Source organism: Camelus bactrianus, chromosome 14, assembly GCF_048773025.1.
Source record: "Camelus bactrianus isolate YW-2024 breed Bactrian camel chromosome 14, ASM4877302v1, whole genome shotgun sequence".
Lineage (NCBI taxonomy): Eukaryota > Metazoa > Chordata > Mammalia > Artiodactyla > Camelidae > Camelus > Camelus bactrianus.
In genome coordinates this window covers 10,278,641-10,303,977 of record NC_133552.1, presented here as the reverse complement: position 1 = coordinate 10,303,977, position 25,337 = coordinate 10,278,641, and the positions used below count along the sequence as shown (strand labels likewise).

The 25,337-nt window shown below is 39.0% G+C and overlaps 2 protein-coding genes and 1 long non-coding RNA gene across 10 annotated transcripts in view; 2 read left to right on the top strand and 1 right to left on the bottom strand.

Moving 5' to 3' along the window:
* Positions 1–12,373, top strand: part of SPART (spartin) — a 31,976-nt gene extending 19,603 nt beyond the window's left edge. For all 3 annotated transcript variants that reach the window (XM_045514108.2, XM_074378078.1, XM_074378077.1), the window contains 4 exons: positions 2,484–2,678; positions 3,674–3,832; positions 3,909–3,999; positions 10,721–12,373. In XM_045514108.2, coding sequence (XP_045370064.1) covers positions 2,484–2,678; positions 3,674–3,832; positions 3,909–3,999; positions 10,721–10,991 — 716 coding nt within the window. In that variant the 3' untranslated portion in view covers positions 10,992–12,373. The remainder of the gene's footprint in view (positions 1–2,483; positions 2,679–3,673; positions 3,833–3,908; positions 4,000–10,720) is intronic.
* On the bottom strand, positions 1,241–19,884 carry LOC141579748 (uncharacterized). The gene is made up of 3 exons (XR_012511666.1): positions 13,518–19,884; positions 13,052–13,160; positions 1,241–1,356 (listed from the first exon to the last, which is right to left on the bottom strand). It is a non-coding gene; the product is annotated as an uncharacterized LOC141579748 (long non-coding RNA).
* Positions 19,885–20,164: 280 nt separating this feature from the next.
* Positions 20,165–25,337, top strand: part of CCDC169 (coiled-coil domain containing 169) — a 45,350-nt gene continuing 40,177 nt past the window's right edge. Inside the window, exons 1-4 of one of the 6 annotated variants that reach the window (XM_045514113.2) lie at positions 20,165–20,394; positions 21,558–21,659; positions 21,898–21,977; positions 23,315–23,643. Coding sequence is in view for 1 of the 6 variants with exons in the window: in XM_074378074.1 (XP_074234175.1) it covers positions 20,312–20,394; positions 21,898–21,977 (163 nt within the window). In the remaining 5 variants the exon portion in view is untranslated. Of the gene's footprint in view, positions 20,395–21,557; positions 21,785–21,897; positions 21,978–23,314; positions 23,644–25,337 lie in introns of all 6 variants that reach the window. The other 5 variants (XM_045514111.2, XM_045514112.2, XM_045514110.2 and 2 more) reach the window with 5 other exon arrangements.

Genomic DNA, 25,337 nt, shown 5'->3' with positions numbered 1-25,337 from the left:
TACTGGTTCTTCTCAAAGAGGTAGAGTGCCCTGAGAGCCAGCTAATCCCGAGGAGAGCTCTTCTCAGAGATCTCAAAAGAACTCTGGCAGTGCATCATTTGAAAAGAAGCAGAAACTACGTTCTGGTGACATTTATAGACCTTCTTTACTACTTGGGACCTCCAGTGTCTTCAGGCTTGTAGCTTTTTTGCTTTTCATCCTGTACCTCAGGGCAGGGTTCTAGCAATAGCGCTAATAGTAATGTTAAAACCTCTTAACTGCCAGTCAGAATAGTGTCTACTTATGTGCTTTTTAATAGGTAGAATGAAAAAACGAGCTCACCAAACACTTAAGGTACAAGTAACAAAGAAAGATGCAAGAAATAGCTAAGATTTACTCCAAGGAAAACTATCTGATCTGTCAAGAGACTATTTCTGCCTGACTCATGCAGGCTTTGTACAAAGATGAGTAACCAGGGATCTGTATTGAGCTCATTCACCTTCGCCTGAGGACGAGTAAAGATCAGTAAAAGCTACAGTCTTAACCTTTTATGAATGTAAAAGGTGAAAAAAGTAAAATAACTTTAAAATTTATACATGTAGGATACTGACTTAAGAAGCCTAGGTTTAACACTTTAAGAAGGCAGCTGCCAAACGTTTTAGATGGAGTAGTCTGGTAAGCTAATTTGGGAGGAGCCCAAGGATTGGTGACAGTAGACTGAGTAGAGTCCCCACTGGGTTAGGTTTGAGTTAGGTCATTTTCAGTCATCTGCCAACCTCTCATTTATTCAGCCTTCATTCTCTGCCTGCTGTATCTCAGCATTAATTGAGTGTGTGGATAGAATAGATCTATGCCTGGCATTACACAGCCCATGTAAAAGATCTTAATGGCTATCAATGAAATACTACATTTTCTTACCTTCTATTGCCACCTCTACAGATTTAATGCATGAGCTGTATTATGTTCTCCCGTGGTGACGTCTTGTTTATTATTTGCATTTAGTTTTTCTCTTTATTAGTCCTGTGATACTTCATTTATCTCATTTCCATTTATTTTTCTGAAAGTCTCCACCCCTCTTGTGTGATGTAGTTTCATTGTAGGAGTATAGTCTGCTTGAGCTCTCCTTTGTTCATTGTCATTTATTTTATGATTTACTAGTCTTCCTTGAACTTCAAGTTCAGCTGTTTTTTACTTAACACTTTTCAAGCTATCAGTTAACTCCAAAAGCACATATAAATTTTTTCTTGTTAGACATTTTCAATCCCTTTATTGTTAGAGAAACTCCTGGCTGAAATCTGTTTGCCTGGGTTTCAGACCTGATCTCTCCCAAGGGTTGGACAGTAGGGACAGGGTTGGAGCTGGAGGTGGACATGTTGTCTGAAACAGGAAGAGAAGAAACACATCAGTTCTTCTAATCAGTTACCACTTGGCACTTTTCATTAGCATTTTTAAATAAATGGGTATGATCTTCCCTCCATCAATGAATGCCTTCTTACTCACAGCTGAAGTAATTACGTAAAAACCATAACACAGACCTTGGGAGAACATACTTAAGTATTTTTAAAAGCCCGTTGTTTCAGGGTATAACCCAAAAGGAGATAGTTAAAATTGTTAGCTCTCCCCAGGGGAGGGTTCCTTAGGGGAAACTGTTCTCCTATTTATTTTCTTGATTCTCCCGTCTCCTCCCTCCTTTCCCCACATGCCCTCTGGCTCAAGGCCTTTCTCTTCTAGAGAAGTCTGTCATCCTGCTTTCTTTCTGACAGTCTCTTCTTTCATTCTTGCTGCAAGAAGCATGAGCGAAAAAGCAAAGGGCTAGGGCCTCCTCTCATGAGAAATACCAAACCATCTAGGCCTCTCAATTTTCTTCTCTCATATTTTTTATCTCCTGAATTGTTTGGGAGTTCTTGTGTCTGTCTGTGTTCAGGCTTAAGTTGTGAATTAAAAAGGAGATCAAGGGATTTGGGATCAAGGAAGGAGCAGGGACACCTGCCCTTATGCCTGTGGCCCAAAGCAAACAGCAGGGGTTCTGCCTTGGTGTTTGAGATAAAGGTGGTTGTTTCTGGTTTGCATGGTTTGTGTCTATCTCTCTCAAGACTTATGGGGGAAAACTGGTGCCTGGATAAGGCATAAAGAACAAAGATACCTGGGTCCTCTAGCCAAATACCATATTAATGGCACCAAACCCCAAAATTAACCCCTAACAGTAGTGTAGTGTGCCAAGTGAAGTATAGAGATACCTACCAGTTGTAGTGACAGCATGGATTAATACAGAGCTGTTACTGAGTGATATGTGAAGTACTGAAAGATGAGTTTACTTAGAAAAGACATATATTCCAGGCAGAACACTGTAAGTACAAAGTTGGCTTGAAAATTTATGGCATGTTTGGGATCTGAACATTGAAATCTTTGGGTTTTTTTTTTTCCTATTGATCAATTATTTGTTAAAGTGTTTAAAGGTAAAATCAAGCCTAATTTTGTGCAATTTAAAATGTTCATTTAAAAAGGTGCTTCCTGGGTGAGTTGGGGTTTAGTCAAAGGTGCTGAATTTACTGGCAAAGCCATCCAGAAAGGTGCTTCTAAACTCCGAGAACGGATTCAACCAGAAGAAAAACCAGTGGAAGTTAGTCCAGCTGTGACCAAGGGACTTTATATAGCAAAGCAGGCTACCGGAGGAGCAGCAAAAGTCAGCCAGTTCCTGGGTAAAGTAACTTTAAATGACTTTATTTCTTTTAGTTAAAAATAATCTGTTAGTCCAGGTTAATCTAAATCTGATTTAACTTTAAAAGTAAAGAATTAAGACAGAGCAGTTTTGCCTTGCTTACTCATGATGGGATCTGTAGACCAGCAACATCAACCTGAGAGCCTTAGAAATATTTTAGGTACTTGGCACACTGATGGATTCAGAATCTCCATTTTTACAAGATCGCTAGGTGATTCTTACTGCCTATTAAGTTTGGTAAACACTGATTAAGGATTGTTTTGATGTGTTGGAGAGGCGAGTGTCTGTGCCTTTGAAAAGGAATGTATTTGCTGTTCTTGACTATGACAGTTCTTTTAAGGACAGCTCGCTTCATAGCAGTTGAGAGTCAAGCGTGAGGGATGTATTGTTCTGAATAAAGCTGACTTAGTGACTCTGGTGTCAGCCTTCCCTGGGAATAGGCTTCTCACCCCTTTCCTTTGAGAATCACAGCTCTTAAGTTTGGTGTTTTAAGATAGTCTGATAACTCCTTAATGGATTGTCATTAAATTTAGTAAAATTATCTTTTGGTATTCTTTTGAACTAGATTTTTTGGTTTGTTTACTTTTATATAGACTTAAATACTTGAACTATTTCAGTGAATATTTGCTGATTGTGAGAAAAAATACAAATAAACACTTAGCTAAAAAACATGAAAAGTGGACGTACTAGTCTTGCATGGCAGCAGTCAGATGGAAAAGGTGGATGATTTTATTTTCTTCTAAGCAAATTGCCAAAAACATATTTAAGAGGCAGTAAGCTCTGCAAACACATCCTTTTACCAAACAATAGCATTTGGTTGAAAAATAACCAGCCTTGTTTTCAACCTTAAATAGGAATGGTAACATTATACAGTAAAACAGTTTTAGATGCTCATGGGAGAATTCTGCTAAATAAGAATGATAAAATCATGGGGAGAATACTTTTTTTCTAATTTTTTTTTTTATGGTTATATAGTTGATGGAGTTTGTACTGTAGCAAATTGTGTTGGAAAGGAGTTAGCTCCACATGTCAAGAAGCATGGAAGCAAACTTGTGCCAGAATCTCTTAAAAAAGACAGAAATGGGAAGTCTACACTGGATGGTGCTATGGTTGTAGCAGCAAGTAGTGTTCAAGGTAAATAAAGGTTCAGAAATTTAGGAAGGTCTGTTTGCTTAGGGCTAGTTTTACTTACTTTTGAATGTATTTGCAGGATTTTCAACTGTCTGGCAGGGATTGGAATGTGCAGCTAAATGCATTGTTAACAATGTTTCAGCAGAAACTGTACAAACTGTCAGATACAAGTAAGTTGCATTTTATCATTTTAATAACTAAATATCTTGTAGCATTTGTAAAACTCTAGGACAGTTAAAATGTGTAGTTAATCTTACTAAGTATCTGATAAAATGATTTTTAATTGATATTTTTAAACAGGGAGAAGAATAAGTTTTTTAGCAAATTAATAGAATTACTGTGACTTTGCCTTATATTGTTAATTGTTACAAATATTTGTTCATCATTAATGCAAAGAATATATTTAATTTTTTAAAAAATACCCAGAGTTTCTGTATAGCTTATTATTTAATTTTTTTTCTGATGTACAGCATATTTCAGTCATCCATATACATGCATATATTCATTTTCATTCTTCCATTCTTTTTCATTATAGGCTATATAAGATATTGAATGTATTTCCTTGTGCTATACAGTATAAACTTGTTTATTTTTTATATAGTAGTTAGTATCTGCAAATCTTGAACTCCCAATTTATCCCTTCCCACCCCCTTAACCCCCCACTAACCATAAGTCTGTTCTCTATGTCTGTGAGTCCGTTTCTATTTTGTAAATAAGTTCGTTTGTCTTTTTTTATATTCTGCATACAAGTGATATCATATGGTATTTTTCTTTCTCTTTCTGGCTTACTTCACTTAGAATGATGACCTTCAGGTCCATCCATGTTGCTGCAAATTGCATTATTTTACGTTTTTACTGCATGTTCTTGATGAGTGATGTTTGCCTATAGTTTTGATGGGAAAAACTTGAATTATAACTAAGCTGTTGTACTTTGTTAATACTGGTCTCTTACATATACAAAGAACTTCAAATTTTGTCATACCTTATTTGAATCTACCGCTGTGCCTTTGTATTGGGATGGACAGATGGTATGAGAAGACATACCACTAAGAAATACAGAGGCATAGAGATGAATGATTTGCCCAGGCACCTCTGATAAGTGGTATGAAAGACGAGACTGAAGAACAGGATCTCTGATTTTAGCCCTTTATCCTGTCTTAGAGGTTCTAGAAGGCTACAAATTAAATTCACTGTGAAGGACTTGAGTTTCTTTCTTAGCCTTTAATTAGTTTAGATCTTAATAGTTAATGTTTGTTTAGAAAGAAAAAAGTAATATTGATGGCATTCTGAACTCTTGGTTGTGTTAATTATTTACTCACTGGCAATATTTGAGTTCATACTTATGTGTCAGACATTGTGTTCAGTGCTTTCCATATTTAATCTTTGACACTATTATCTCCATTTTGTAGATGAAAAATCAGAAGCATAGGATGTTGAATATCTTGTTAAGGATTGTACCCTTAGTAAGTGATAGTGTAAGCTAAGTCTCTCTGTCATGCGGTGTCATGGAACAGTGCTGGGCCACCACTGTCCTTGGTGGGATGTCTGTGCAAGTTTAGTGTCTAGAGTTGTTTCCCACCACTATCTAGCATGTGTTTAGACTTCCACAGTAAACTACCTTTGGTTTAGAAAATACACACTGAATTTCCAGCCTAAGTTGATTTATCTGCTCAGTCTGAGGCATGCATACCTTTAAATCAGAGCAGCATGGCACATCATCTTCAAGTGTCAATTTTACCAAAAGATTTGGAAAAGAAAATACAGAGTAGATCTGAAATTTTGATGGGAATGTAAAACCCAGTACTCCCAGCTCACTTCTTGCTACTCGTAGCATTGCCCTCTAATACTCACTCTTTGTTACTGCCTTTCAGGTGACTTTGATGGGTCAGTAGTAATTAGAAAAATAGTTTCTTTTGCTGCAAGAGCAGGAGAAAGTCAGAAGTGTCTTTTAGACCAAAAGTGGATTATTTAATGAAAAAAATGCATATCTAAGTACAATTAAGTAGAACCTTATTAAAGGTTTGAGATTCACATAACTAGAAAGTACAGGATTTTGGTGTAGATTTTATATTTCTGGTCCTTAGTGAGGAGAACTTAATATGATAAATAGGGTATTTTAACAGTGGTTCTGAGCTCATTTATTTCTATTATGGTGTATATTGCTATTTTTATCCTTTCCTCCAAAGATTGGTGGAGTTGAAAAAAAGCATGTGAGAAGTTATTTAAGTAGGTTTGTATTTCTAACTATAAGAATACTTTAGTCATAGCAGTAACTTAATTAGAAACTTGGAAAAGTGGGAGGGGCAGTAGGGAATAACAAGTTTTGTCCAAGAAATACTGTTTTCTCACTTATGCATAATCTGACTCAGAAGTAGAAATTGCATTTTAGGAGAAGAAACTGCAAGTATTAAACCAGTAATAACTCAGTGAAATTTATCACTGAAGAATTGGAAGAGCTGAATTTAATTTAGTTCTCAATAATTTACATAAATTTCTATTTATTTACATTTATAAATGTACATTTATTTACACAATGAAAAGCATTTAATGAGAATGAGCATTTGTGTTTTTCTACTCTAATCCAATTGATGATCATATAATAAAGGTTTATTATTTTTTGAAAATTTGTATTCTTACTTCCTATAAGAAGTTATTCCCCCAATTAGTGTTTCAAATCTGCCTTAATTATATGCATTATGCTTAGGAAAAAAACACGTATAAACTTCTTTATCTGATCTCTGGTGGCATATAAGGCAATACAGAGGACTTTTTTTCATTCAGGTACATTTAAAAGCAGATTGTGTTAGAGAAGTGTATTTTCCATGCCTTTAATGGTTTTGATTACGATTCAGGACTATGTTCATTGATTATGAATGATTTATCTAAGGATCTATATAATTAATTACACTCCTAAAGTTTTTAGATAAATTTATAGGAAATATTAAGACTTCATTTTTGTCAGTTACATTAATACTTCTGTCCTATTTTAGATTTAGGAACATGAAGGCCTACAGGAATAATGAAAAGCAATAAGTAACTTTAAACCTGCTATAATTAACTGCAGTATAGTATCTATTAAATAATTTGTCACTCTTCTACATAGCTTCTGAATTTCATCTTTAAGCTCCATTTTTTTCCACTTTAAATTGTTTAGAGGAAAATAATGTAATTTTAGTAAGTTAGGTGCATTTTTGTTTTCCCCTCAGTAATATTTTATCTTAGAATACATATTTGTGAAGAATAAGCTTAGCAAAAATATTTTTCTATAAGGAATTTGCTCTTTTAAGGTATAGTATTTTACTGAATTTTAATTAAAGGGGATTCCCTTTAGGGATTAAAATTCCCCTTAAATTTGCACTGGGTGAAGGGACAAATTCAAATCCATTTGAGAGTATCTCCTTTGACAGATGTCATATTACCCAAAACCAATGCTATTTCACATCTACTCAGAAGTTTAACAGTTCTGTGTATAGTATGGTTTCCAGATCCTTCATTCATCAGTGTTCTCAAAATATGAAACCCAGAATTGAATGTAATTCTCCAGAGGTGTTGAGACCAGATTAAATACAATGGGATTTGCCTCCCTTGTTTTGGTCATATTTAGCGTGTGATAACTATGGCACACAAGACAAAGATTATGTATCTTTTTAGTTGCTCTTACTTTATTGACCCATATCAAACTTGGATTTGTTTTATTTTTTTAATGAAACTTTTATTTTAAGTCGGGACCTTTGTCTTATTTTGAACAATTGATATTTGTACCTAAATAAGAACTTTACATTTGAACTTGTTTAATTGTACTTTGTTGATTTTGATCCATCATTAAGTCTGTCCCTTTGGCTTCAGATTTTGATGTGTGTCATATTAATTAGCCTTCCATTTTGTGTTATCTGTAGATTTAAAAGACATACCTTTTTTACATCTACATTTTTTTCCCACAGTTTTTCGTAAAGTCTAATCACATGCTTAACTGTTAAAGCCTTTCCTCCCGGCTTATATTGCTCCAAGATTTAATGCTTATTAAGATTGGTGGGTCAGCTGTCTACAGCTCTTACCGTATTGTCATTTTTCGCCTTTCAGTTTTGTCTTACCGGACCCTTCTCAGGGTGGTTGTTTTCCACACCTAGTTGTTAAATGTTGGTTCTAAGGTTTTACTCCATACTCCCTTTTCTACTTTTTGTGGATGTCATCTATATCTGTGGCTACAATTACCACCTGTATCTCAGGAACTCTCAAATCCATGTTTCCTCTTACCTTTTAATCTTCAGGCTCATACATTCCACTACAGCCATTCAGTCACCAAGTCTATGTTGTTTTTTTATTTCCATCCCTTTCACTCTAGCCTCATTACCACCAGAATAGATTTTCATTTTTCATCCAGCTCACAACTTGTTTCCTAACCAGTTCCTCTGTCTCTGGTCACTTAAACCCTTACAGCTCACGATGCAGTCTGCATTAGATCTTTCTAAAACAAAGATTTGGTTGTGCCATTCTCCTATTTGATTTCAAAATAAAGTTTAAATTCTTCAGCTTTACCTACAAGATTCTTCATAAATTAGCCACCACCCGTCTGCCCTTGATAGACTAATAAGCTATTTCTATGTAAAATATTTAAGGTTAATATTTCTGAGAACAGTCCTGAAGGCTGCATGTAAATTGAATTTTAGGCAGATTTATTAGAAAGTTGTGACTGAAATTTTGCTATAATTAGTGAAATCTAGCATCAGTGCCAGTGTGCTGTTTTGGTTTATAGTACTGAATGCACTGGAGAATTTACTGAAAAGTCTCATTCAAATTGAAAATTGAATCCCACTGACTGACTTAGAGTGTTCTTTATATTCATTTTTTTTTACTATTATTCAATTGGTAGTGTTACTCAGTATGTAAAATCAGGGTACCAAGGCAGACTCCTTTTTCAGTACATTATTAAAAATAATGTGGTCTTTAGAATTGCATTGCATGTAGAAATACCATGAGTGCAGTTAGAGGAATTGGAATTAGGAAACATTCCAGATACTCAGAAGTGGAAGTTTATGAATCTGGAGGATTTCCCGTACTTGAAAACACAGATATGGTCACATTCTTAAGTTACTATGTCACTTCCTTGCAGCTAACACAGTCCTGGAGAGAGAAGGCCTGAGAGAAGCCTGCTTGCGTTGTGGGCACACTTCCAGTGCTGAAACTGCCACCGCCCCTTTTTCTCTCTGAGTCTTAGCCATTTCCACCTGGTGATCGCGTTTGTGCCTGGGGCGTGGTTGACTGTGAAGAAGGCCCCATGTCTTCTGCAACATCAGCAAATCCTGTGGAACGCTGAGGGGTTGCAAAGCAACAGGGACTGGCAGAAAATAGAATTTTTTCTGTCGGGTAAAATCAAGAGTGGCACAGATGTCAGCTTTGATAGGTGTAGGCTGTGCTGTGCTCTGGCTGGTTAAACATGAGGCGAAGGGCAGAATGAAATGTCATTCAGGAGCACAACAAGACTGTTGCATGTATTTCTAGCAGTGCAGCTGGGAAAAAACCAAGCATAAACAAGCCAGTAGGATCACAAACCACTGTTCTAGGCCAGGCTAATAATAATAGAGGACTTGTTAATTCAGAGGACAGGTCCAGTGTTAGTGAAAAGTGTCCAGATACCAGTCACAAAGCACATAGGAAATTTCAGTGTGTCCTGTAGAAAACTGTAAAATTTTGCCTTTTTGTTCTTGTTTGTTGTTTAAGTGATCCTCTATTTGGGGAAACTTATGGACAAGAAAAGCTTTAAAAGCCTAGTACTTAAAGAAGGTAAAGAGTAAGACAAGAAGTAGGGTAGGTTTTAGTGTCCTTATATAAGATCTCAAATTGTATGTTCTATGGAAATGGTATTATAAACACCATCAGCAGTATTGAGTGTGGTCAGTAATGACTACTTTTGTATGGACTTCATAATTTCCCAAGCCCTTTTTTATTCAAGTGATGCTCAAGAAACTCTGAGGTGGGATAGAATAGGACTTACCATTTCACTCATTCAACAAATACTAGATGTCAGGTATTGTTCTAAGTACTTAAGATGCATTAATGAATAAAGCAAAGAGTTGCTTCTCTAATGGGGTTTATATTCTGGTGAGACAAACAATAAGCAAAGCAAAAACAGTGGGTGTTAAAAAGTTACACAGTTGTAGCAGGCATTAAGTTATAGAAGAAAGCAGTTTAAGGGAGGATTGATTGCCAGCCAGGTGGGGCATGTGGGATAAGGCTATGAAAATAGGATAGACCCAGAGGATAAGAGCTGACTTGAAAAAAGTGAGGCAGTTAACCATGTGGATACCTGGAGTGAGAGTAGTCTAGGCAGATACCAGCCAGTGCAAAGGTCACAGGGCGGCACACGTGTGCTTGGTGGGTTCAGAGAACAGCAAGGCGGCCAGGGAGTCTGCAGGGAGTGGAGTGGAGTGAGGAGGAGTGTTGTAGAATCTCTGCTTAAAGGCAAACTCAGATTCCAGTAGTTCAAAAAACTATACCAAAGTCTAGTCTAGTTAAGGTAGAACTCAAAACCGTGTATAGTGACTCTCAATTCTTTGTGTCCTACAGTTGTTTCAATGAAAATTCTCTTAATATTTCAGGAAGATAAAAAAGGAAATAATGACTAACAACCTTGATTACAATTTACATTTATTCTTCAACATAAACAGTCTTCATTACATTAATCTCAGCCTCAGTTTATTGTCACAGTGTTTTTGCTAACAGAGAATACAGCCTTGGCACAGTGTGATTTTATTCTTTACTGTGTTTTAAATTATTAATTAAATTGAACTTGACCTTTGATTTTGCTTTTCAAGGATAACGTGACTTATTTAATACTAATTCAGAAGACTTTAATTTATGTTTGTAATCTCATCGTACTTTCTTTCTTTAAAGATATGGGCATACCGCAGGAGAAGCTACACACAATGCAGTAGATTCTGCCATCAATGTTGGTGTAACTGCCTACAATATTGACAACATTGGCATCAAAGCAATGGTGAAGAAAACTGCAAAACAAACGGGACACACACTCCTTGAGGACTATAAAATAGTTGATAATTCTAAGGGGGAAAATCAAAGAGGAGCAAGTGTAAGCATGAAAGGGGAGAAAGATGAGCAGACAGAGGACCTAGAGAAGAATGGGGCAAAGAAGAAAGACAAATGACGGAAGTGCTGTGAATTGCCTATACCAAAGCCTTACAGATGGATGCAGTTTTGTTAGGCACGTGTGGAATTCTGCACAGATTAACCAGGATTTTTAAAATGTATTCATTCCTACAAAGTGACTATTTCCAAAGCTCTTTATAGCATGTATCCTACTTACAAGGCAAAGAATCAGTATTCTTGGATCTCACCTTTAGAAATAGTTACACTCTGATTTTTTCCCTAAATGTGGCTAAAATATTTTTGCAGTTAAAATAAGAATAATAGATGTGCTATATAAACCTTATTAAACCTAATGTTAAACTATTTTTGTATTTGCTGTCTTTTAGAAAGCAAAGTAGGAAATTATATATTTACATAAAATTTGGCGTTCCGTAATCTTAGTTCTATTTGTATTGGGAAGAGTAACTTAAAATTGTGTCCTCTTTTTGCACTAACTGTGGATTTTTTTTTAGGTGCTTGTTGGAATTTTCAGTGTATAAGCTAAGCAAAAACTGTAATCATAAACTAAAAGAATTATAACATTTAAAAGACTTTCAAAACAAAGAATAGACTAATCATGAAAAATAAAATGTTCTATAAAATTATGTTAGCTTATCTCTTTGTTAGGAAATATGATGGTCTTTTTGATTTAAAATGAATACAAACAGATTTTTAAGTCTGGATTTAGACTGTAATAGATTGATCTATTAGGAGCCTAGGAAATTTGGGGGTATGGTTGGTACTGTATCTAAATTCAAAGCAGCGTAATCGGACAAAAAAGTAATCACTTTTACCGTGTCTACTTCTGTTAAGTTTTTCAAAAGGCTAAAATTTAATACAAGCTCAAATATAAACAGTTGCATTTATGGATGGTAAATAATTTTTATTTTGGGATTTTAGTTATTGGAATTTTATATATTAAAAAGCCAATAAATTAAATTATTAGAAAGATTTTATTCAGTTTGGCTAAAAAAATGTGAAGATTTTAGGCTTAAACAATGGTGGGTGGGCAGAACAGTGTCCACTTTGGCAGAAGACAGGATATTCACAGACCTATAAGCTACAAATATGTAAGTAAATAGCTAATGGCATTCTGTTTTTATTTAGTGATTTTAAAAGGCTGGTATTGGTTTTCGTAGTATAGTCTAATACTTCTGAACCTCCAGTTGCTGTTCTAATCTTTCTAAACTTCCAGTTGCTATTCCGTTTATTAGACTTTATTTGAAACTAAAGAATGCACTTTGTGAATAAACTGTCTTTGAATTACTTGGCCTCAGATACATTCACAGGTTTGTGTTTGAGAACTGAACAGGTTTGAACACAGAATTGGTGGAGCTTTTCCCTAGGGCCAAGGATAATGTACTAGTTGTTAAAATGGAAATAAAACTGGATTGGTAAATAGCTTCCAGTCAGTCTCTGCCTTATTTAGGTTTAGGTAGAATTGAGACAGGAAGGAAAGGGGCAGGGCACAGCCATATGACACATCAGTTAGCACCAAGATGGTGATAGATCTGACTTACAGTGGACCTTGAACGTCATTATATGCTCACTGTAAAATAATAGCATGGTAAATGGCACTCCCACAGGTGCCATGACAATTCAAAGCTAACCATGAAAGGTCAAAAAGAAGGCAGTGGCTCAATTCCTGGGAATCCCCCCCCCCTTCCCCAGAGTGTCTGGAATAATCCTTCACTTGTTAGCAAATGAAATAACCGAACCCATTAAAAACTAGCAAAATAGCACTGCATGGCCTCTCCACCTTCCTAGATGGCCTGCACTCTTCTATGGAGTGTGTTTCTACTTTGACTTCAAACACTCCCCCACCTGCCCACCTCACGGCCTCTCGGGCCTTCTGAGATGGCTGACACTCGGTCTACGGAGTGTGCATCTCAGAATAAATTTACTTTCACTCAACTATGGCTCGCTCTTGAATTCTTTCCTGTGGGAAGCCAAGGACCCTCACTTGATGGGGCACATCCCAGGAACTTGCCTGGGACCTAGAACATGGCCATCCTCTCATGCCCCATTTTTTTCTGTATCAGAATGACAAATAGTGGAGCCAAAATATTTAAAAATTACCTTAGAGCAGAAGTCAGCAAAATTGGATTTGTCAGCAGGAATCTAGTTGTCCATTTCAATTCATTCCACTCTGTGCATGTGGTCGTGGGTTGCCTCTTCAGATCAATAGCTAGACAAAATTTTGGTAAGTATAGCTTCTATATTATTAGAGTTCTCCAGAGAAATAGAACCAATGTTTATTATAAGGAATTGGTTCATGCAACTGTGGAGGCTGAGAAGGCCCCAGGGCTGCAGTCAGTGAGCTGGAGACGCAGGAGAGCTGCTCCATTCAAGTCTGAAGGCCTGAGAACCCCAGAGTGCTCATGGTTCAGTCTGAGTTTGAAGACCAGAAAAGACCAATATACCAACTAAAGCAGTCAGGCAGGAAGAGTTCCCTCTTAGCCCTTTGTTCCATTCGGGCCTTCAATTGATTGGATGAGTCCCACCCATTTTAGGGAGGGCAGTGTGCTTTACTCAGTCTACTCACCCAGATTAACATTTGGCCAAATGTCCGGACACCCTGTTGCCCAGTCAAGCTGACAAAATTAACCATCACAGCTTCTTAGCCCAGTTTTCATTTGTTACAGGCCCATCATCTAGCTCTCCGTGGCTTTCTGAGATGCAACGAGTTTATTATCTGGAAAAACAAGAGTTCTCAGTATCTACCAGAGTGTTTCCTTCCTTTGCCCCCGCAGACTGTCACTGCCCCACGCTGTACTGGGTAGTTTTCTGGCAGTTCCTCTAGGACCCTACTAGCTAGAGAAGTGATGATTGCTGGTACTTCTGTAATGCTTACTGTGAACCAGCTGTGTTCTGAGTGCTGTCACACAGATCACTCATTTTAACCTCACAACATTCTTATGTATACCATTCCAGTCTTCACTTTACAGAATAGGAGACTGAGGTATAGAGAGGTTAAGTAACTTTCCCAGGGTAGAAGGGAACAGTATGAAAGAAGAGGTCACACATGCTTCAGAAAGGAGGGACCAACAGACGCCTAGCTCACCCTCTCCTGTGAATACGGCAAAATCTACACTTACATACAGAACAAATCATACAGAATACCTACTGAACTTTGTCAGAATATCTCATATTGGAAATTCAAGAAAATCCTCACAAAAACCAGTAGAAGAAAAAAAAAAAAGGAAATTGGTGCAGGACCTGCCCCCTAGGGAGGGAGCAGCAAAGGAGGAGAAGCGCCCTCACTCTGGGACGCCACCTCTACAGCAGGGAGGTCAGAGGGGACAGGAAGCTCCGGAGGCTGGTAGGAGAAAGCAGCAGCCACTCGGCAGACAGAACTGAGAAACCAGAAAGGTTCCCTGTAATCCCTAACCTGATAAGCGAGCCAGCGGGGCTGGGCCGGGGCTGGCTGCTTGAGCCTGGCGCATCCCCAGAGTAGCCCAGCTAGAGGACTGGGGCTGACCGCGCAGAGGCAGCCTCAGGCCACTGGAGTGTGGTGCAGTCTGAGGCTGCAGTGTGCAGAACAGAACAGCCTGGGACCCCCATGGAAAGCACCACTAATGGTGCGTGTGGTGGGGAGGGGCGCAACTCAACTAGGTCATAGCCGCCTACACCGACAGCCCAGAGGGCATTACTTGGCACCATTGCAGGCACGTGCTCTCACAAGAAGAGAGGCAGGGTTCAGACACAGCCATCTTCTCGGTTTGCTCTGGAGGGGCACAATCACCGGCGCACGGCTCCTGGGCAGCGGAAGGGCTGAAACCTGAATCCAAAGCCAGAGGTCCCACTACGTTGGAGCCATGCCTCTGAGACAAAGGAGTGGAGTTCTGGCCCACAGTGGTGGTGGGTTTGGCTTTAAGAGCAGGCCTGCCTACCATATGTGGGCCCAGGAATGGGGTCTGGGTGACCCCATGGCACACGGTGGAACCAGGTGTGTGACTGCACATGCACAACAGCATCTCTTACTTCCTAGCGTTTGTGGGTCTGCACTGGGGGGTCTGCAGGCACAGAAGCTGGGGGACACCAGACCGGGTTGTCAACGTTACCACAGCTGAGGTGGCGAAAAGAGCAGCATCAACAAAATGTACTTTGTAAGCCCACATAACAAGTGACAGACACCACCACAGAGGGCACTTCCTGGGAAACATCTGTGGAGAAATGCTCAGTGGGTCCTCTTCTAGTGGGAGTGCGCCAATCCCGCCTACCACACCACAGCTCAGAAACGTGTAGCAGCCTCTATTCCACCAACAGGGGAGCAAATGTGGTATTTGGCAGGGCTATGACAACCACAGCAAAGAGGAGGCCCTGCTCAACAACTAGGGCAGGCTTTGGTCACCACAACACAAACCACACTCTCAATCAAGGGGATAACAGCCAGCACACATGGAGGAAAGATGTGGCAACCATCCATTCTAAAAAACAGCCTTCACAACAAAATTATTAGACAGGAACATGACACAGGGATGTTCCCACTCTAAACAACAACAACAACAACAACAACAACTGTTTAAGACCACAGTAGATAACTGTTACTCCTAAATTCATAAAGAAATACAAGTAAAATGAAGACACAAAGGAACCACTCCCAATTAAAAAAACAAAGTCCCCTGAAAGAATGAACAATGAAATAGGCCTCAACAGTCTACTATAATCTGAATTCAAAAAGGAGGTGATAAGAGCACTGAAGGAAATAAGAGAGACTATCAATAGAAATGCTGAATGCTATAAAAAGGAAATAGAAACTAAAGAGAGGAGCCAATTAAAATAAGAAAACTCAACTGCTGAGATAAAAGCTGAGATAAATGCTGTCAAAAGCAGACTAGATTTTTTTCAGTCAAGATGGCGGAGTAATAGGACCATAAGCTCGCCTCTCCTTGTGACTATAACAAGAAAGAAAGAAAGAAAATTACAGGCCTATATCACTGATGAACACAGTGCAAAAACCCTCTACAAAATATTAGCAAACAGAATCCAACAACAAATAAAAAAGAGCATACATCATGATCAAGTTGGATTCATCCCAGGAGCACAAGGATGGTTCAACATATGCAAATCAATCAAGGTGATATACCACATCAACAAAAGAAAGGACAAAAATCATATGATCATCTCAATAGATGCAGAAAAAGATCTGATAAAATTCAAAAACTCTTACCAAAGTGGGTATAGAGGGAACATATCTCAACATAATAAAAGCTTTTATGACAAACCCACAGCCAGCATAATAACTCAACAGTGACAAAGTGAAATCTTCCCACTAAAATCTGGAACAAGACAAGGATGCCCATCCTCACTACTTCTATTCCACATAGTATCAAAAGTCATAGCCACAGCAATTAGACAAGAAAAAGAAATAAAAAGGATCCAAATTGGAAGAGAAGAAGTAAAACTGTCACTTTATGCAGATGACATGATACTATATATAGAAAACCCTAAAAGCTCCACACAAAATCTACTAGAGTTGATAAAAGAATTCAGCAAGGTTGAAGGATATAAGATTAACATACACAAATCAGTAGCATTTCTTTACACTAACAGTGAAATACCAAAAAAAAAAAAAAAAAGAAAGTAAAGAAATAATCCCCTTTAAAACTGCATCCAACAAAATACTTAGGAATAAATCTGACCAAGGAGATGAAAGACTTACATATGGAGAACTACAAAACACTGATTAAGGAAATTAAAGATGACTTAAAGAAATGGAAAGATATTCCATGCTCTTAGATTGGAAGAATTAATATTGTTAAGATGGCCATATCACCCAGAGCAATCTAGGGTTTAATGTGATCCCTAGAAAATTACCCAGGACAGTTTTCACAGAACTAGAACAAATAATCCTAAAATTTATATGGAATACACAAAAGACCCAGAATTGCTAAAGCAATACTGAAGAAAAAGAATGAAGCAGGAGGAATAACCCTCCCAGATTTCAGACAATACTACAGAGCTACAGTAATCAAAAGTGTGGTATTGGCATAAAAACAGACATATGGATCAATGGAGCAGAATAGAGAGCCCAGAAACAAACCCACAGACCTTATATCATTCATATGTGGAATCTTAAAAAAAAAAAAAAAAAGACACAAATTAACTTATTTATAAAACAGAAACAGACTTATAGACATCTAAAATAAACTTCTGGTTACCAAGGGAGAAAGGGGTGGGAAGGGATAAATTGGGAGTTCAAGATTTGAAGATACTAACTACATAAAATAGATAAACAAGTTTATACTGTATAGCACAGGGAACTATATTCAATATCTTGTAGTAACCTATAATGAAAAAGAATATGAAAACAAATGTATGCATGTATATGTTTGACTGAAACATCATGCTGTACACCAGAAATTAACACAATATTGTAAACTGACTATACTTCAATTTCAAAGAAAGTAAGAAAGACAGAAAGACAGACACACAGACAGACAGACAGAAAGACCTACATTGTAAAATGATTGTTAGGCCAGGCATCTTGTCTTTCTTAAACAAGAGGTAGATGGAGAAAACAAATGGTCTTTATAGATTTCCTTTTATTCCAGTTGCTTATCAATTTTTTTTTTACTACAATTCCATGGCTTGATAGTTGGTAGAAAATTTCTTTGAGATGTTAACAAAATAAGTCATCAGTCCTAGATTTTGGTGATAGTGTGAGCTGTTTCCTTTTCCTTTGTCTTCATTGGCATTTTAGGGTAAGCTAAGAAAAGCCAAGCTTCTCAAGTAAGTCTTATAAATAATGCTGTGCTCAAACAGAAATTCGTTCTTTGGTGTACTTGCCAAAATCAAGACTTAATGTTTTTAAAAGACTTCCCAATGGATTTTGCTATTTTGTGTTTATTTTAGCAACAGAAATGTTCAAAAGGGAACATTTTGTTTTCTGAATAGCCTGTTTTTCTTCAAAAAATTTTTTATATTTGCAATATATTTTAAAGATCCAGAAATATGAATAAAAACAATTTTTAAGAATACAGATCAGATGAAAAATAGAAACCCCAAATAATGCCTTTAAATGTATTCTATGCTAAAAGTTATCATATGTGGAGAAACAACTTGGCCAACCTGGAGGCTATTCATTGGAGGAAAAAGTGATTAGCGGGAAAAAGTGTTCTCTCCCCACCTCCTCTGACACCCTCCCGCCATGTATTCTGTCCACATTTAGAAGACAAATTTGTTAGCCAGCTGAAGAGCAAATTGCTAAAGTGCTCTCAAGAAGCAAGATTATTGAGATAAAGGATAAGGTCCCAGCATTTGCATGTTTAAAATGTCTCTGGTTAATAAAATACACACTTGTTAGTAAAACAAAAACTAGTTAATAAAGAGAGTACAGGATTTGCCATGCCACAGGACTACTGACATATTGACAAGAATTCTTTCTTTTGCACTTTTCAATTAAACGGTAGGCTCTTTGAAAGCAGTGAATGTCTTTAGCATCTCTTACATCATTTTGTATAAAATAAACTCTCAATTGCTATTAATTGAACTGATTCCTCAAAATGCTTAAAATTCTCTTTTGCCCACAAATCTGGGTAGTTCTTTTGGATATTAAACTATCAGTCTAATGTGCTACTATGCTAACATTCTATTTAAAACAATTCCAAACTTCCCATGCTTAAAACTTCCCAATACAGAGATCCGCCAAATTGCCAGTCTCTCTTCTCTCCTTAAAACCCACTTTCTAACTGATGACTTTCCTTCATTCCAGCATCTATCTTGCAAATAACTTTATTATGGTTTATTTTATACAAACTGTTAAGTATAGCAACAAGTTAGTTTTGTCAACTTTAATAACATAATAGTTACTTTACCAGCAAAAGTGAGTTTATTCGGGAATAGCCAGAGGAACTGCAATTGGGATATATGAATGATAGTGGACCACAGGCAAATCCAGAGAACAGGGAAGGGAAACTTGGTTTTATAAGGAAAAGAGGGGAGTTGGGAAGGGCTGTGATAACCAGAGAGCTGGGAGTACAAAGTATGAAGGTTTCTCATTGGTTGGGCTTTTACAGTCTCTGTCTGGGAGGCCAGTCTAAGGAGAAAATTTTTCTTCTTGCAGAATAGTAGAGACACCTTCCTGTCCCAAATACAGATTAGGTCTCCTGTTGAGGATGCATTGAGGCTGCATGGCAGAGTGTGTGAGCTCCTCCTACAGGCCTATCTTGACTCCAGTGTTAACCATGGTTTCTTTAATTCCACGGTTTCTAGTATTTTCCCCATAAATTATCAATTTTCCAGAAATTTCCAGTAAGCAGCAACCAAATGAAATAAGTACTAACCAAATGTTTTTATGCTCCCCCCCAATCTATTTCCTTCTATACCTATGTAGCCAATACATATTTATTAAACTCTACTACTAAGGGTCACTCTTCTCAGCACTAAAGCAGTAAACAGAACAAAGGAATTCTTTACCAGACCCTTGTGCTGATTTCTGTCAGAAAACATGCTCCCGTGCTCACACTTCTCAAGTTGACTCGGTACGGAAAACGTACCAGAGAACTCTGAGGTAGTCAGTTGCTTCTACCCTAAGATGGATGAGAGCCAGGAATGAAACTAAAACACAACAGATGTATCAGAAACAGAATGCAAAACTTGCAGTTACAACCACTAAACTTCCGTTGTGGTGGGGCTGGGTCCGTGGATTTGCCTGAATTCAAAGACAATCTGGACTGGTGGCTGAGAGTCAAAGTTCAGGCAGTGCCTTGTTAGGGCCTGTTCCTCCTCAGACTCTCCTAACCAAAGCCTCTGCTGCTAGGTTAACTTAGGTAAGAAGGACACACCTGTTCTGGGATCCAGCATTTCCCTATCAAGGGTGGAGAGTAACGTGAGAATCGGGGGTGGGTCAGTGTTCAAGAAAGCAACCAAGGCCAACAGCTCTCGACCCCTCCACACTCAGCCACGCGGCCGGCCCGCACTCCCCCCACCCCCTCACCCTGCCACCACCCCCCACTACTCCCCACGCCCCCTACACAGCCACACACCCCCGCCCCCCGCTTCCCCCGCCATCCCTGAGCAAGTCTTGCCCCCTCCAACTGTTTGGGGAAATAGCCCTTGTGAGACGCTTTTCTCCAGGACGCGTTCCCAGGACAGAGAACCCTCCGCGCTTGAGCTGCACCGGGCGGCCCAGCAGGTGCCCCGCCCCCGCCCCCGCCCCGCGCCTGCGCGACGCGCTGTGACGTCACCGGGAGGCGCCGGGCGGCGACTGCGAGTGGTTCTCCCTGACGGCGGCTGAAACAACGCTTTCATTCTCCCGGTGCCTGGGTGTTCCCTGAGGTCTGGTGTTCTAGGCTGGGTGAAGGGACGGGCGTGGGTGGCCTCTGATCTGACTCTATGGAGGAAGGAAGAGGCGACAAGTTCGAAGGCGTGAGCATCGACCTCCTCAAACTGGAGTTACTGGAAGAAATCCACCTGAAGTGAGTTTGGAGGGCGGCGCGCGCCCCCGCGCCCGGTGTAGGGTCACATCCGCGCCACCTCCCCGAGGCCGGAGGGCCTGACCCTCGGTTCAGGGCCGCGGCCACCGAGGCCGATGTGACACCTGCGGTGTGATGAAAACCTGGGCAGAACTGGGGACACCAGAAAACTGTTTCACGGGAAAGACTCATCTCGCTCTTGTTATTTGGTATTATAAATAGGCAGGCTCTGAGATAGGATGTTCTACCTTCAGAATCAAGTCAAATTGAGTGTATTGTGTGCATATATCGCTGAAATTGTGTTTGCTTTTGAGGCTCCACTGAATTCAGGTTTTCTGTTTCAAATTCCAAAGGTTTCGTTTAGTTATGCTTCCCTTTCATCCCTTTAGAAGAACTTAAGAATTAGTGACATTTTGTAAAAATGATGCCCCAACTATATATATACTTCTTAAATACTTAATGTGAGTACTTCTTAATAATTATTTGAAACATTTTAAGTATTTTTTAAAGATAACCCCATCCCCACTCGCAGACCCCAGGAGAGCTAGACTCTGCTATGCGTCCTTAAAGCTCCCTGTGCCTTCCTCTGTTACAGCTCCAACCACAATTTTAATCGGCTGGTTATTTCGTGGTCTGGTATCAGACCTAGCATTCTGAGGAGAGGTTCCTTATTCTCTGAAGCCGTAGAGTGTAGGAGCAAGTACTTTAGAGGAATCCTACATAAATTCAAATCCCAGCTCTTATCACTCAGTAACTCCGTGATCTTGGGCAAGTTAATGAACCTCTCAGGCCTCAGTTTTCTCAAGCCTAAGACTGATGTAGTCTCACACATCTCACACATCTTATGGTTGTAGCCAGAATTGAGTGAAATGTATGTAAACCACTTAGCATTGGCTTGTATAAACATTCAGTGGAAGTTAACGTATTGCTTTTGTTCTGTTCACTTACTGTGGTATCTTCAGCACTTAGCACAACGCCTTTAACATAATAGGCATTCAAAAATATGTATTGAATAAATGATTCTGTCATCATATTTGGATAACTAATATGTGCTTACTGACGTCCTAAATAGATAATCTCTGGAATGCTATTGTGTGTCTGGGGATGGGGGTGGGGAGGTGTGTTTTCTTTTTTAATTAGTGTTTCTTTTTTCCTCTTTGTTTCAGGTTGTCAGTTGTTACCTTTTGCCCTAGCTATTCCTTTCTATAATAATTTGCAGCTCTTTTGCCGGGCTTTGAGAAAACAGATGACCAACTTCTGGGGTTAAAGTTAAGCGTAAAGGGTTTTTAGTGGTTACGTGGGGGGCTTTGAGCTTTAGTGCATAGTAGTGTCCTGGACCCAGGTAATCAGAAGCTGGCATTTGCCTGATTCCTGATTCTCAGTCATGCCTTCAGTAAGTGATATTTCATAATAAGTTGTTTCTGAAGTAGTGGTGGGTTACTATGTAGTATTCTTTTCAGGTTATTTTTAATTGAATTATAATTAACAAAATGTGTTTAATAATAGGGATATAGTGCAACTCTTGGTGCTTGAAATAAGACACAAGAAAGCAGAACTGGAAGCCAAGCTCAATACTGACGATGAAGGTATACAAGTAAATATTTTTATTTATGACTCCTGTCTAGTTATTGTTCATTTTAGCAAGATACCTGTAGTACATTAAATTACATACTTGGAATAATAGTGCCAAGATATCATTGCTTTTGGCAGCATTAATAATAATTTAATACAGAGGCTTTAAAAACTGATATTTCAGAGTGTCAAACCTGTTACTTTATAATTATGCATCTATGTATGAGTTCAAAACGTTCATTCTTCAATTAGCAAAACCTTTGATGCATGAGATCATTACATTATTTCTGTAGTAAATAATAAACTATCACAAGTTTTCTGTTTAACTCAAGTAATACCCTTCATATCGTAACTGCTAGATTTGGGGTATAACCTTAAAATCCTTATCTAGGTTTTGGCTATTTGTTTGTGTTAGAAAAATGGGGAAGGGGCAGGTGGGTGTTACACACCAGCACACATCATGCACACCACACACAGGCACATACCCATGTATCTTTAAAGTTTATAATGTATGCAAGGCGTTAATTCATTACACAAACATTGAGATCCTGCTGTATGTCAGTACTTTGAATGGAAGACCTTTATTTTCCCTTTTTTAAAGTGTTTCCCTATTGGGAGGAAGTGTCAAAGTAAAATATGAATAAGAGAAGTGACACTGCTTTGTCCCAAGGCTGAAGTAGCTTCCTGTATCTGCATATCTGTATCTTAGATAAAGCTGGTTCTGTGAGGGCAGACTATGAATACACTCGAGCAGTTGCACTGGCATGGCTGGCTGGAGTTTCCTCATCGATCTAATTACAGACAAAACAGGTCATGCTCACAGATACACACAATGCAATAACTATGCCCACTAGTGAAGTGTAAGCTCATCAAATCCTATTATCAACAACTCTTCTCACAGTAAGGAGCTGGTATGTAGGTATAAAGGGAAAAGGGAAAATGGTAGGCAAGACATTTCTTTCCTCAGTGGGCCAAGCTAAAGCCCAAGGTGAAGGCAGAAATTTTATCCCTTCTTCAGCATCAGCTAAGGCCAGGAACTGTGTCAAGTGAGGTGGTTATTATCATCCCCACTTACGGGGAAATGAAATTCAGGAATTCAAGTAGCTTGCTAAGGTCACATAGCCAGGGAGTGGCAGAGCCATTTCACCCTAAATCATCTGTCTACCGCGACCGCCGTTACCATGACGACTGCTGTCGCCCACAGCAGCCCTCAGTACTTCTGGTTCTCTACTGCTGCATAGCCATCCACCCTATCATTTAGGGGCTTAAAGAACACATTATCTCTCACAAGCCTGTGGATTGACTGAGTTCATCTGGGAGGTTCTTAATTAGGGTCTCTCATGTGTTGCAGGCAGATGTAGTCTGGCGCTCAGTCATCTGAAGTTTCAGCTGGGCTGGACATTGCAAGATGACTCACTCACGGCTGGCAGCTCATTCTGGGTGTTGGCTGGGATCCCAGCTGGGACTGCCCATCAGAAACGGCTGCATATGGCTCTTGTAGCTTTTGCTTCTCACCACATGGTACCTGGGTTCCAAGAGGCTGTGTCCCAGGAGCAAGCATTCCAAAAGGCACAGTGACAGAAACTGCCAGGCCAGCTAAGAGCTACTCCCAGAACTGGCAGTGCCATTTGCCCTATATTCAGTTGGTCAAAACAGACACAGATTCAAGGGGATGGAGAGGTAAATTTTACTTGTCAAGGTCGCATTACAGAAGAACATGTGGGATGGGTCATATTATGCAGTCACCTTTGGAAAATACAGTTGGCCCCAGGAGGCATAATGCCTTTTGAGGAGAATTCTTGATTAACTGATAAAGATGGAACATAGAGTGTAAGGAGAATGTGACAGGAGATGAGATTAAGGTTTATAAAGAAGAAGTGAAGTCTTTAATTTGATGCCAATGAATTTGTATTTCTCCTGAAGGCAATGGGATAATACTAAAGGAGTTTTTAAATAAATTTGTTATTGTTTAACATTATAAAAGTAGTACATGGACAGGAGACAACTATGGATACATCTGTTTAGGTAAATCTTTCCTACTTTCCACTCTTGCCTCAAATCTCACCACCTCTCTCCCCTTTCTCTCAGCTAATGAGCTTACCTACCTCTTTCAAAGAGAAACGAGAAGCACTCAGAAGAGGGTTCACACGTTCCTACCGAGAAAGCCACTCACCTGCCTGTGTCTTCGCGCATCCTCTTCCCTCCCTCCGGTCCCCCTGCATGTTCTGTCCTTGCTCTTATCTGAGGTTAATCCCTCCAGTTGTGCAATAGAGGCCATCTACTCTCACCTCAAGGATATCACCTCAGCACCTGTCCTCTCTCTTTCCTGAGCATCTGTTTTCCCTGCTCTGCTGGATCATCCCCAACAGCATACAGTCATGCTCAATTTATTTTATCTAAAAAACAAATGGCAAAACTTTTGGCCCCACATTTCCCCTTCTACTGTTATCCCTTTTCACCTTTCACTGCTTCATGTACAGCAAAACTCTTCAGTAGAATAGCTTTTTAAAAAAATTTTCCACTCTTATCTGTTTAATTCTTGTTTAATCTACTTAGCTTGTAACTGGATTAATTTTTAGGCAGAACAGCAAACACAACCAACTTCACAGGGCTTCACAATTCCCATAGTGGCCCTTTCACGCCCTTTTAGGACTCATAGGAAACTATATACAAAAAAGTGTGGTTTCTGTTTTAATTAAATCTGAATTTCATCATTTTAAAGCTCAGTGACAAGACAAAGAACAGGAAGGAGAATATCCAGGTGACTTAAAAAGTGAGAAGAGTCAGTATTGGTGTAGAGCTTTAAGCGCATTTGTAAAAATCAAAACCTCTTAACTACCCTTTGAAAAAGTATTACCTCATTTTATAGATGAAAAATTGAGACTCAAACGATTCTAAATGTCTTTTTCAAGGCTACAGAGGCAGGGAGGAATAGATCTGGAATTTGAATCCAGGCTTTCTGACATCAAATCTCACACTCTTAGCCACTACTTCTTTCCAGTTAAGTTTCTTAAGTTTGCCTCTCAACTTTCTTCATGGAAGAGAGAACCTTAATTTGCTGAGGCTCTGGGACACTGTTCATCTAGGGATAGAATTGGGCTGGATTTGCTCAGCACAAGCACGACCGTCTCTCTCTTGGACTCACTTCAGTCAGAAGTGTCACCTCTAATCAACTGAAACTGTTCTTGTCAAGGTCACCAGTGACTTTCTATTTGCTAAATCCAGAGTCACCTCTCAGTCCTCATCTTGACTTCCCAGTGGCATTGCCACAATTCATCACCCTCATCTCATCCTTGAAATCCTTTGCTGACCTGATTCCTGGGACACCATGCACTCTTGGTTTTCTTCGTACCTACTGGCTACTCCTCATTCCT